The sequence below is a fragment of the Sus scrofa genome, chromosome 1 (genome assembly GCF_054392235.1).
Source record: "Sus scrofa isolate SSC_HxYL_T2T_F1_AM1 chromosome 1, Sscrofa_HxYL_maternal_Yorkshire_Landrace_v2.0, whole genome shotgun sequence".
NCBI lineage: Eukaryota > Metazoa > Chordata > Mammalia > Artiodactyla > Suidae > Sus > Sus scrofa.
In genome coordinates this window covers 3,257,369-3,271,229 of record NC_139383.1, presented here as the reverse complement: position 1 = coordinate 3,271,229, position 13,861 = coordinate 3,257,369, and the positions used below count along the sequence as shown (strand labels likewise).

At 37.9% G+C, this 13,861-nt stretch overlaps 1 protein-coding gene across 32 annotated transcripts in view; it reads right to left on the bottom strand.

Annotated features, from left to right (window-relative positions):
* Window positions 1-13,861, bottom strand: part of PDE10A (phosphodiesterase 10A) — a 568,650-nt gene that overhangs the window by 149,504 nt on the left and 405,285 nt on the right. For 25 of the 32 annotated variants that reach the window (XR_014843433.1, XR_014843435.1, XR_014843432.1 and 22 more), the window contains one exon: window positions 10,219-10,347. Coding sequence is in view for 15 of the 32 variants with exons in the window: in XM_085021693.1 (XP_084877819.1) it covers window positions 10,219-10,347 (129 nt within the window). In the remaining 17 variants the exon portion in view is untranslated. Of the gene's footprint in view, window positions 1-10,218; window positions 10,348-13,861 lie in introns of those variants that run through there. The other 7 variants (XM_085021740.1, XM_085021731.1, XM_085021735.1 and 4 more) reach the window with 2 other exon arrangements.

Below are 13,861 nucleotides of genomic sequence, written 5' to 3'. Positions count from 1 at the left end.
AAGGGTACCCTCTTCTCCACATCCTTGCCAGTAATTTTATCTCTTGTCTTTTTAGATGACAGCATAAGGAAGTTTACCTGCATTTCCCTAATAATTTCTGATGTTGAGCACCTTTTCATGTACCTTCTGGCTATTCTTGTATCTTTGGAAAAAGGTCTATTTTGTCCTTTGCCCCCCACTTTTTTTTTTTTTTTTTGCTTTTTAGGGCTGTACCCACGACATATGGAAGTTCCCAGGCTAGGGGTTGAATCAGAGCTACAGCTGATGGCCTACACCACAGCCATAGAAACACAGGATCTGAGCCACATCTTCGACCTACCACCATAGCTCATGGCAACACAGAAGCTTAACCCACTGAGCGAGGCCAGGGATCGAACCCATGTCCTCATGGGTACTAGTCAGGTTTGTTACCACTGAGCCATGACAGGAACTCCCTGGTCCTATGCCCAGTTTTAAATTGGCTTGTCTTTGTTTTCTTTTTATCATCGTAATTGAATTGCATGAGATCCTTATGCATTTTGTATATTAATCCTTCATAAGATAGATTGTTCGCAAATACTTTCCTATCCCATAGGATTTCTTTTCATTTTGTTGTTTCTTTTGCTGTGCAGAAGCTTTTACCTTGATGCAATCTCAATTGCTTATTTTTGTTTTTGTTGCTTGTGCTTGGTGGTGTCATATCCAAAACATCATTGCCAACAACAATAGCAAGTAGCTATTTTTCCTTTGTTTTCTTATAGGAGTTTTATGGTTTTAGGTCTTACATTTATTTTTATTTTTTAATTTTTTTTGTCTTTTTTAGGGCTGCACCTGCAGCACATGGAGGTTCCCAAGCTAGGGGTCTAACTGGAGCTATAGCTGCCAGCCTACACCAGAGCCACAGCAACGCCAGATCCAAGCCATGTCTGCAACCTACACCACAGCTCACGGCAATGCCGGATCTTTAACCCACTGAGTGAGGCCAGGGCTCGGACCCAAAACCTCATGGTTACTAGTCGGGTTCGTTAATCCCTGAGCCATGAGGAACTCCCAGGTCTTACATTTCTGTCTTTAATCCATTCAAGCAAATTTTTGTGAAAGGTGTAAGACAGGAGTCTAGTTTCATTCTTTTACATGTGAAAATCCAATTTTCCCAGCACCATTTGTTGAAGGGTGTCTTTTCCCATTGAGTGTTCTTGGGTCCTTGTCAAATATTAGTTGACATATGTTTGGGTTTAATCTCTGGGCTCTTGATTCAGTCCATTGATCTATTTGTCTTTCTTCATGCCACTACCATACTGTTTGCATTACTCATTACTACAGTTTGAAATCACACAGTGTGATACTCAACACTTTGCGTTTTCACAGGTTTCATATAAATTTATGACTTTTTTCTATTTCTATAAAAAATTGTCACTGAAATCTTTTTTTTTTTTTTGGTCTTTTTTAGGGCCGCACCTGCGGCATATGGAGATTCCCAGGCTAGGGGTCTAAATGGAGCTGTTGCTGCTGGCCTACACCAGAGCCACAGCAACGCCAGATCGGAGCCACATCTGAGACCTACACCACAGCTCACAGCAACACCCAGATCCTTAACCCACTGAGCGAGGCGAGGGATCAAACCTGCAATCTCATGGTTCCCAGTCGGATTTGTTTCTACTGAGCCACAACAGGAACTCTGCCACCGCAATCTTGATAGGAATTGTATTGAATCTATAGATGGTCTGGGGTAGTGTGGACACTTTACCAGTATTAGTTCTCCCAATCCATAAACATAGTATACCTTTCCATTAATTTGTGACTTCGTCAGGTTTCTTTCATAAATGTCTTATAGATTTCAAAATAGAGATATTTCATCTTTTTGGTTAAATTTATTCCTAAGAATTTTGTTGTTTCTAATGCTATTGTAAATGGGATTGTTTTATTTCTTTTTCAGATAATATGTTGTTAATGTGTAGAAATACTCTGGATTATTCAACTTTCCTAAATTATCTGATGAGCTCTAATAAATTTTTATGGTATCTTTAGAATTTTCTATATGTAAAATCATACCATCTGCAAATAGAGACAATTTTACATCTTCCTTTCCAATTCTGATACTTTTTATTTCTTTTCCTTGACTGACTGCTTTGGCTAAGACTATGCTGAACAGGAGTGGTGAGAGTGGTCAGCTTGTCTTATTTCTAACCTTAGAGAAAAAGCTTTCAACCATAACAATTATCATAACTGATTTAGGATGAAAGGATTGAGTGAAGGCAATCAAAAGATACAAAATTCTAGTTATAAGTACATACTGAGAATTCAATGTACAGAATGACGACTGCAGTTAAAACTGCTGTATGGTATAATTGAAAGTTGCCAAGAGACTAAATCCTAAAATTTCTAATCACAAGAAAAAATTATAATTGATTTAAGTAATTATGGTCAAATTTCTTTACTATTTTTTGTCCCCTTTGGACAGCAAATTCCATTACAACTGAATTCATGTCCAATGCTTATTAGCAAATGCTAAACACATATGAGATATTTGGTAAATTTGAGTAAAATAATTTGTAAGCCTAAAACGAGGACTATGGGACAAATGCTGATCTGAGTACTAGACTCCACTTCAGCCACCAACTTCCTATGTGATAATCTAAGTGACAAATGATAACATACTGGCAATGGAGGGAGAAAGAAAAGCCAGTCATAAAGGGATTAGTCAATACAGAATCAGTGTTTATTATCCCTTGCAACAGAAAAGTAGCCAAACAAGCAGAGAATAATTGTTTTAAACTGAATTAGAATTATTGAAACTTGGAGCAAAACCCTCCATATAAGAAAAACTTTAAAAGCTTTCTTTGAATGTTTCTTCTACTTATTTCTTATTAAGAAAGCAGCATATTTAAGCAGAATACAAACACGCCTATGAAACTCCAAAATTTAAAAACAACCATGATGACATATATTTTACCAGCTCTTTGTCTATGCATTTATATGTGATTACTAATGTATAAAAAGGTGATAATATACACTGTTCTGTAACTCACCATACTTTTGCAAAGCTGTCAGTTAAACACCTATTTTGGATTTTACATTGTTCCAAACTTTCCTATTGCAGTCAATGCAGAACATAAATAAATAGCTAAAAATAAAATGAGGTAGAAAGACAAAAATTTCAACAGTTCATCCTCTCATTCTTAAAATAAGAAAAAATATTTTCAAGACGTAAAATCTGTAGCAAAACAATTCTACCATATATCAAAATTGCCAGCAGTACAAAAGCAAACAAAAATTCCAAAATTTTCACATTGTAAATAAACTATACTTCAATTAAAAATAAAATAAAGAAACGAATAAAGTTTTTAATCAAATTTTTTTTTGGAGGGGGACACTAATGGCATGGCATGAGGAAGCTCCCAGGCCAGGGATCAAACTCACACCACAGGCGTGATAATGCCAGATCCTTAATCTGATGTAACACCAGGGAACTCCTAAAAATCTAAATTTTTTTTTTTTTTTAAAGAGTAAGAGTGACTCATTTTAACCAAATTTGTTATGTCAGCCAACTTGCTTTCAACAATCCAACTGCTTTCCACCCCGAATTTTCTGTGCCAAGTCCTCCCTCCAGGCTCTCCCAGAAGTAAACCGTAGCAAGCCCTGCAGCCCTGCTGTGGTTCCTGGTGCTGCCCCAACCAACAGCAGCACCACATTTACTCTCCCGCAGGCCCCCCAATACTCAAGACAGTGGTTCCGAAACGCTAGCCTACATCAGAATTACCATGGCAAGTTGAGTTGGGGGCTTGTCAAAAGAGAGCTTACAGTCCAATCACAGGAGTTTCTAATTCAGGAGGTCTGCGTCTGGAGTGAGGCCCAACCCGTGGCATTTCTAACCAGTTTCCCAGTGAGGTTGACGCTGATCTGAGAATCACACTTTGAGAACCAGTGGCCTAAATGGAGAACCAATTCCTACAAAAAGCCTTCTCCATTTTTATACTCTTGATGACCTCGATTCTCCCAAGCGTCGTCTTGATGAAGGACGCTACAGGTTAACACTTGGTTACACACCCTCAGCTGCTGTGCGCGCAAAGTTTCACATCGTCGTTCCGCACCAAAGACGGGGAGCCCTCAAGGGCAGTAAAGCAGGCAGTGGTGCTCCTATGGCCCACTGAGGGCCCAGGGCACTGCAGACAGACAGGCACGCATGCTTCATGTAAGACACAGGCTCTATCTGACTGGCCAAAAGCAAACAACCTGGATTTTAAAATCTCAAGCAAATTTCATTCTGCTACAAATTTCTATTTGCAAACATTACGCTAGATGTTTTCTAATATACACAGTCAACAAATACTGAAATAATCTCCTTCTTTGATTGAGTGTTATTATCTGTCTTCCTCTATGAGAAAGCGATCTTGAGGGGAAAGTGCATACTCCTTCTCCAATCACACGCCCCTCGCAGGCACTCCAAACACGCTTGTCAACTGGCATGCTGAATAAGTAGTTAGAGAAACGAGCAGTACCTGGTCACATTCCAGCTACCCCTCACCACACAAATGAATGCTGCTAGAAATGATTATTCAACCTTTGGTCAAATCATCGAGATAAATGTTACATCTTCAGGAAGCTTTTAAAAATTAGACTAAGATCCAAACACACATATGTAGACACCCACACACTGAACGACGGTTACACTACCGATCTTTCATGAGCTTTTACTTTATTTTTAAAAATCTGTTATGTGAAACAAAATTTTCAATGCTGAAAAAATTTTATTAAATAGACACAATGAATTTTATTACACATCTTTTTCTATAACATGCGCAATTAACAAACACAACTTTTTTTTTTTAAAGATGGGACAAGTTTTATTTGTTCATTTATTTATTTATTTATTGTCTTTTTGTCTTTTCTAGGGCCACACCTGTGGCACAAGGAGATTCCCAGGCTAGGGGTCTAATTGGAGCTGTAGCTGCTGGCCTATACCACAGCCACAGCAACGTGGGATCCGAGCCACGTCTGAGACCTACACCACAGCTCACGGCAATGCCGGATCCTTAACCCACTGAGCAAGGCCAGGGATCGAACCCACAACCTCATGGTTCCTAGCCGGATTTGTTAACCACTAAGCCACAATGGGAACTCCAACAAACACAACTTTTATAAAAAGAAATGCCAACAAAAACAATGTATTTTCAAAAATCCATTTGCTTAATAACATTTCTATTAGTTAGAATCCCCTGCAACCAAAATTTTTACTTGGGAAATGTAGCAACAATGTTGGCTGCACAAATAATAGCTACAGCAGCTAGGAACTTTACATGTAACATAAAAACTGCTTCAAAAATCAATCTAGTCTGTAACAAAGCTATTACATTTATTCAAATTAGTTTCATAATCACTAACAATAGTTATGATAATCTGACTTAATCTTTTTTTTTAGGGCCATACCTGTGGCATATGGAAGTTCCTGGGTGAGGGGTCAAAGTGGAGCTGCACCTGTTGGCCCATGCCACAGTCACAGCAAGGCTAGATCCAGGATGCATCTACAACCTACACCTACAGGGATCAAACCCCCACCCACATGGATGCTAGTCGGGTTCGGGTTCATTTCCATTGAGTCACAACTGAGGTACTCCTGACGTAATCTTTTATATTATCAAATACCCAATCAACCTGACTGGATTGCTAAGGAGCTCAAATATTCTCAGAAAGAATATATTCAAGCTCTACTTTTAATAATATGTACAATTATTAAAAATAATAAGATGCATCAAGTAACTATTTCAAATTAATTAATATCAACTTTATTCCCCTCCTAGTTACCAAATGATGAACTCATGTTCATTTACCATTCAGATCAAGGCACGCAACACATAAAACATTTTCTGGTTTCCATTACAAAAAACAAAAACAAAAAGATATGAAAGTTCTAAGTGAAAATGTAATTTCAATATTTGCGATAAAGTAATTTCAAAGAAAAAAAGTGCCCAAAACAAAGTGTCGAGTATTTTAATTATGTATTTTTTTCTTATACATGGTAGGTATATCCTAATAGTTAACACATTATTTATTAGCTTCTTACTTACTGAAATCTTCTGACAGTGCATGCTTTCGCAAAGTTATTCATGCTTTGTTAACTTAATATCTGGCTACCACACATCCTAGCAAAGAAACCATATCTTATATGCTAAGTAGGACAAATGCTACTTAATCCACATTTTAGGCTGAATATAGTAGGTTTAGGGAGTATGATTTAAATCCCATTAATTCTTAGTTTGAAATATCTAAGAGTTTTATTTGAATGAAAATTAAATCCTGTCTCTAGAATTGTGGAGATGAAAAAAAAATCTAGTATCTACATTCTTTTGAGTAAAAAAAAAAAAAAAAAAAAAAAAATTCATGTATTTGTTGAAGGCAGCTGACAGCACCAATATTTTTGGTATTAATTATTTGACACTTACTGCTATTCAGGATAGTGATGTGGTCTGCTACCTTCCCTTTGATGTAGAAATAAATAACAATAACAAAAATTGTTACCCACAGAAGACAGTACTGCTCTTCATAATTCTTAAATTACTTGGGTTCGGTCAATCACCCTCTTGAATAAATAGCTTCTGTTTAGAAAATGAATATCACAGCTACATTTTGAGGGTTTTAAACAAAATCCACATATTTTATATATTATTCTACCACCAGAAGATTCCAATATAATTACGCTGACTTCCAGTGTTCTCACTTCTTCACGTACCCATTCCAATATCACCAAAACTGTCAACTCACAATTGTTAATGAGGAGACATTGACTCCAGTCAAGTTAATGACTCTTCCCACAAATACTGAAATATGGGAATGGCATCGGGTTGCGAAACTGTATTCCGTCTTAGAATGTTCTTACACAAAAGGCAAAACTTTGACTCCTCATCATATCCTGAAGTTTATTAATTTGATATTTATACTTTGGTACTTATGTAGATGTTAAGTAGTTTAGTAATCTGAGCCTGGATGCGTACCAGCTGGGCCTATCAAATTTACTTGGCATAAAAATTAGCATAAATAGAACATTTAGCAAAACAATTCATGACCTAGATAATTGTCTTTTCTTTCCTAAGAAGTATGGTTATGAGAGTGTACAGGCGTCGACGCTTCTGTGGAAATTTTCACATATTCTCTAAGTGAGCACATGAGTCTATAAAAGAAATCAGTGCTACGGCCAATTCCCAAACATCACTGAAAATCAATTGTCTGGGATTTAGGATCAGAAGGCAACCTTCAAAGGCAATTTGCCTCAAAAATACAGGCAGAACTTCATGCATGTGAAGTGAAAATGGTATGAAAGCAATAAGGTTGAACTGAAAACTCTGGCAGTGAAGACTCGTGAAATTTCAGCCTCTGCGGCCTTGTGCTGGTCCGCCTTTCCCAAGCCCTCTTCTCTTCAACACGGACTAGACAGGGAGTCACCGTGGTCCTGATCCCTTCACCAGACCACTCGGGCTCAGAGACTCACTCTCCAACTAAGGAGAAGAAAGCAGAAAGCTTCCGTCTTCTACTTGTTGGACTGTGAGTTCCTTACAAACTTAATCATCCCAGTACCCAGCCAGCGCTTTACACGCGGTTTGAGGAGTAAATGGAAAGACAAGGTGTCCTGAGGAATTTTAAAATATATATCCTCTAATCCCTTCCTGCAAGAAGCTTTTACATGAGATAAAAAGGTGAGAAGAGCATACATGTACTTCCGGCATCGGGCACACGAGGAAAACCAAGTGTAACCAGCGCCGTAGTGCTTCACTCGGAGGCTGAGACCCTAACCCTTCTGCTGTGCTGGTTTCTTGGGTCCCAATGCCTCTGGTGCGCTGTCAGGCGAAGGGTACAGAGAGAACCACAGTGCAGGCAGCCTATGCCCTCAAGCTGTTCACGCAGTTACTGCCCAGTGATTCTATCAAGAACTAGATAGATGCTGGACCCTGGGTGACCCCTTAGCTTCCCTGGTGCAATTTTAACATCTACTAAATGGGCTTAATCTTCGTTAATTTAACCAGATGTAAAGAGTGAATTTATGTGAAATGCCTTGAAAATTACAACTGATCAAGGTCACATGATATTGATTCATTATAAATATGACCGTAGTTTAAATAAAATACGCCATGTTCTCTCTATTATTTAAGAGTTTAGTCTCCTAAGCAAACAGCAGGTTCTGAATAACACACTAAATGAATGAAGAAAAGCTACCTGTTTTAACAGCACAGTGTCATCACTACAAAACACACACAAGCAGTATGAAGGCTGACTATTTTAAAGGCAAAAATAATACTGTAATTTAAATAATTGTCCCTTTATTCATTAAAAAAATTGAATTTAATTTCAACTTTTTCAATTTTCTCTTTCTCTAAGCAGACTACACCTTTACATGATTTTCTGTCTGCAGAGCATAGACCACTTTTATATGATGCTTGTTTATCAATGTTTAAAAAAATAAATGTTTCCTGAGTACTTATAATGTATAAAGTACTGTGCAAATTGTTTACTCCGGCACAGTCTTCCTTACTTCATTTTCTTTTACTAAACTGACACAAAAAAGAAGTGATCCGGAATGTCTGTCTTGTTTTCAACAAACTATACCCCAAGACCTTCTATCTACTACCCTTTCTGTTCCTAGGCCCACGCATGGACATGAAAACACTCCCTAGGAATTCTCCCCACAAACATTTTCTTCCTCGAGACATTTTCAGTGAAGGGATTTTTGGAAGCAGAATAAGGCCTACTCGAGAAAAACACAAAATTTTAAAGAACAGTAAGAAGGGGATAAGAAAAAAGAAATGAAATGCTTCAGAGAACCACTACTTCAATCCGCAGCTTTATAAATGAAATAAAGATGTGCAACTGGCTTTCTACATTTCACAGAAGACAGGGCAATGCCTCTTCCATTCTAATCACACAAGCTCAGGCTGAACCTCCTTTTTAAACAGTCTGCAAGGGCCATGCTGCAGAATCTCTCTGAATATAAAGTGGATGCAATGAGATACATTCTTGATAAACTCCCGGAAAGAGGGGTAACAAGGGTTTTACCAGACTTTAGTGGGAGAATTTAAGATTCCTTGTAAAAACCACTCTGCCACAAACTGCTTGCAGCCTTGTTTGCTGCTGATGCATTCTGCGATGTGGTGACTTCTAGACCCATCCCCACAGCTAGATGGTGAGCCCCAAGTGGACGTCTCATTCGCGTCTGGGTCTCATCTACAGCCTCGAGGCCTCCACAGGGTCACTGTCAAGGTCATCTCCTTATAAGGACAAGTTTTTCTTCTAGCATAACTGAGTATTGTTGCAGTTTCGTGTTGTTATTCTTAATTATCATTTAACTTGGGAGCATATGTATTGTTATTTGGTTAACTAGTAGAAAAAAAAATAGATTTGGTAGGTATGATATGACACAAATATTTACAAAAATTTAAAAGTTAATTGTCACTGTAACACAAAATAATATGCAATTCTTTTCATTTTTTGCCTCCTGCAACTGATATATTTTAGGTGCATATATGATTGTGTGGCATTAAACCTCCTCAGAAATGCAATGCATGTATAATCTGCCTTGGCCATTTTATTTTAAACGGCCTGATATGGCGTCATGCTTCTCTCACCACTGACAACCTTAACAAAGGCCTGCACACAAGAGGCGCTCAGGGTTTGCCACCTGCCTCCACCTGCGTGCCAGCTGATGCCAAACTTCCACTGGTGCTAACAAATTCTGGCTGTGAAATTAAGTGAAGGGTGTGTTCTCACAGTATTACTGTAGTCAGGCCTTTTTTTTTTTAAAGGGCATTACTTTTTTTTTTTTTTTTTTGCTTTCTAGGGCCACACTTGTGGCATATGGAGGTTCTCAGGCTTGGGGTCAAATCAGAGCTACAGCTGCCAGCCTACGCCACAGCCACAGCAATGCCAGATCAGAGCCACATCTGTGACCTACACCACAGCTCGCGGCAACGCCGGATCCTTAACCCACTGAGCAAAGCCAGGCATCAAATCCTCATGGTTCCTAGTCAGATTCGTTAACCACTGAGCCATGACGGGAACTCCCCAAACTTTTTTTAACTAAGGATCATTTCCCCTAATTCTAACTTATTTTAAGTTATCTTTTTAAACAATAAAGCTCTTATAGAATTAAAGTATTAATATTTGTCTATATTTTACTTTCTAGCATCTACTAAATACCCTTTTTGTCACTATAAACTATAAAATAATCCACAATTAATCTGAATGAGCTCTTACCTTCTGGTTTGTTGTTTTTCCTCTTTAGCCATTTTTCTACGGTCTCTGCACTAACACTTTCAGATACAAATTCGTCTAATACCTGGGGGTGAAGAGAAAGATATGCCTTCACTTTTTCATCTGTCAAACCTGCAAAAGAATTGAAAAGAATAAAATTAACCAATACGACATCACATTTACATCAAAGATATAGAAAAACATGTTACACAAAGTGACTTAACATATAATTATTTTTAAAAAGATGTATATACATACAATGGGCTGTTTTTCATCCATAAAAAGGAATGAAGTTCTGTTACAACATGGAGGAAACTTAAGAAAAATACAGTAAATAAAATGACCTGGACAAAAAGGACAAATATTACATGATTCCACTTATATGAACTATCTAACAGGCAAATTCATAGAGACAAAGTAGATCAGGGGTTTCCAGGTGCTGAGGAGGAGAAGAATGAGGTCTTCTTTGCTTAATGGGTACAAAGTTTCTGTTTTGGATAAAGGCTGTTTTGGAAGTAGGCAGAGGTGATGGTTACACATTGTGAGTATAATTAATGCCACTGGATTACCCTTGATATGGTTAAAGTAAAAATGTTGTTATTTATGTTTTACCATGATGATAAAGTAGTAAAAAGTTAAGGGTAAAGTTAGAACTTTAGAAATTTCACATTAGGTTATTACATCATATTACACAGCTGTTTTCCAACAGTAAGTTCCAGTGTTATATTTGAACCGATGCTGTGTTCCAGGGTTGTGCAGTTAAGCCTTACAAAGTACTTCTATTTTTTGTCAGTAATTATCATAGGTTTAATACTTAAGGTAAATGGAACCCTAGCAATATTATCAAACAGGTCAATAAAGCACTGGTAGATGCTAGGTGCTAAAAAACATGTTTAATGAATAAATTCTTATATTTTATTATTTCCAATAAAAATTCTTTTTATCAGAGCCACTAAATCCAAAGATAAAACTAATGTTCAGTTAAAATTAACTTTGATATTTTTCATTGATATTGTATACATGTAGTTGTTTCACAGAAATAATTTTTATAGTCTAATAATAACTGTTGAATACACAAAGAATTGTCAAATGAAGAACTTCTATATTTTCATGTAAGAAATATAAAATTATGTTTTCAAATTTCTGCTTCATGTTGGTATCCATTTCATTAAACAACTCAAAATCACAAAAGGCTATAACTAATTACCACTCAGTGATCGTAACTATTTGTACTACTGTGTACTCTCTGTGAGTTATTCAATAATTTACCATCCTTAGGGATAGTGAGGTGAAAAAAGAAATGAAAAATTTAAGGTGCAGGAAAGAAAAAGACAAGCATATCTTCATGTCTTCAGGGAACACGCTACATGTTTGCAGCACCAGACAAGACGCAGAATTTAAATACATTAATCAATTCTGCTAGAGACGGAAGTCGCAGCTATGTGATTCTATAGCTGAATGATGCTACGGAGAAGGCAAATGATTTATTTCAATGAATTCACTATTTAAACAGTCGATTTAAACTATATAGACACATGGATCTCATTACTAATATCCATAATTATACAGTTGTATCACATAAAAGAGAACAAGACCTTGCCCACATTCACCTGGAAAAGAGCCTCAGTGAGTTAAAATCCAATTTGAGAAACTCGACAAGGTGCTAAAGGTAAGAGACTCACTAGGGAGGAGCGAGCTCTCTTGACAAAGCGAGCACGGGTCCCCAGATACGAAAGGCACAGGAAGTGTAAGTGAAGCTCCCAGCTGATCCGACCTCAGAGGAGACAGACCAAGCAGCCTTCGCGCTCTGATCAAGCTCTCCAGGGGGAACATATTCAACCTGTGCTTCCTTCTTAATAAAACTCCCGTCAATCACTTTTGTGACTCGATACAGTTCTTAGCCTAACTTTCTCTTCGCTTTTTACTTCTGCTTTCTCTTCAACAATCTCTGATAATGTCAGCAAAATCTGAACCAGGAACCTTATTATATTTTTGATCTCTAGTCTTTTTTTTTTTTTTTGTCTTTTTGCCATTTTCTTAGGCCGCTCCTGTGGCATATGGAGGTTCCCAGGCTAGGGGTTGAATCAGAGCCGTAGCCGCAGGCCTACACCAAAGCCACAGCAACCCCAGATCTGAGCCCCATCTGCAGCCTACACCACAGCTCACAGCAACGCCGGATCCTTAACCCAGTGAGCAAGGGCAGGGATCGAACCTGCAACCTCACGGTTCCCAGTTGGATTCCTTAACCACTGCGCCACGACAGGAACTCCTTGATCTCTAGTCTTTAAAAATTCTTCCATCACCTCAAGCTCCATCTTGACTCAAATGAGTCTCATGAGCCACTTATTCTCGAAGTGATTTTAACTCTCAACTTTCCTTTTTTCTGTTACTCTTACTCTCCATTTTTCCAGAAACTCAAGCTGAATATAATATAAAGTCATAATTGATTCCGTCATCTCATTTCGCCATAGTCCTATTTGCCAAGTTACTTATCAGATAACGGAACTGTATCTGAAATATACAAAGAATGGCCTAGAATTCAACTACAAAAAATTAAAAATGTGTCGCGAGCTGAACACTTTGCCAAGGAAGATGCAGACATGGCAAAAAGGAAAAGTATGAAAAGATGCTTATTTGTCATGAGTGAGCTGATGTTAAACAAAAATGAGATTCCGCTACAGATTAGAACAGCTAAACCCAAAAGACGGCCAGCTTTAGCCAGGATGAGGAATAATAAACATTCTCATTCATCACTGATAGGGATGCAAAATCAAAGTCACTTTGGAAGATGTGCGGCAGTTTCTCATACAGCTAAATGTAATCCTACCACATGATCCAGCAACCACACCACCAAGTATTTATCCAAATGACTGCAAGACTACGTCCACCCAAAATCTGCAGGTGAGTGTTAACAACAGCTTTATTCATCCCAAACTGGAAGTTCCTAAAATGTCCTGCAAAAGGCAAGCTGGATACCCACATTGTGGTATATCCACATAATTAAATATTATTTAGCAATGAGGAGAAATGAGCTAGCAAGCCATGAAAAGAAATGAGTTAGTTTTAAATGAATAGTATTCAGTAAAAAAAACTTAGTCTGAAAAGGCTGCATGTAATATAATTCCAATTATGCAACTTTCTGGAAAGGCAAAACTGTAGAGAAAGACAGTAAAAAGGTCAGTGGTTGCCAGGTGTGAGGGGGTGGGGGGAGGAAGACTGAACGGGTGAGGCAGCATCTTTAGGGTGATGGAACTACTCTGTATGATACCATAGTGGTGAATATATGACACTAGGCATTTGTCAAAACCTATAGAACTTAACAGCATGAAAATATAAACTTGAGGAGTTCTCTTGTGGCGCAGGGGGTTAAGGATCTGGCATTATCACTGCAGCAGTTCGGGTCGCTGCTGTGGCGAGGGTTCGGTCCCTGGCCCAGAACTCTACATGCCACAGGTGTGGCTAAAAAATAAAAAATAATAAACTTCGATGTATGTAAATTTTAAAATATAATTTAGAAACTCAGGCTAACCCAAGATGTAAGGCCGAATGTAACAAAAGAATCTAAATATATTACAAATTATGGAACGATCTCACTGAAGGTGTGGAGGGTAAGGCGCTGACCTACATAACTTTGGAAATGAGTGGA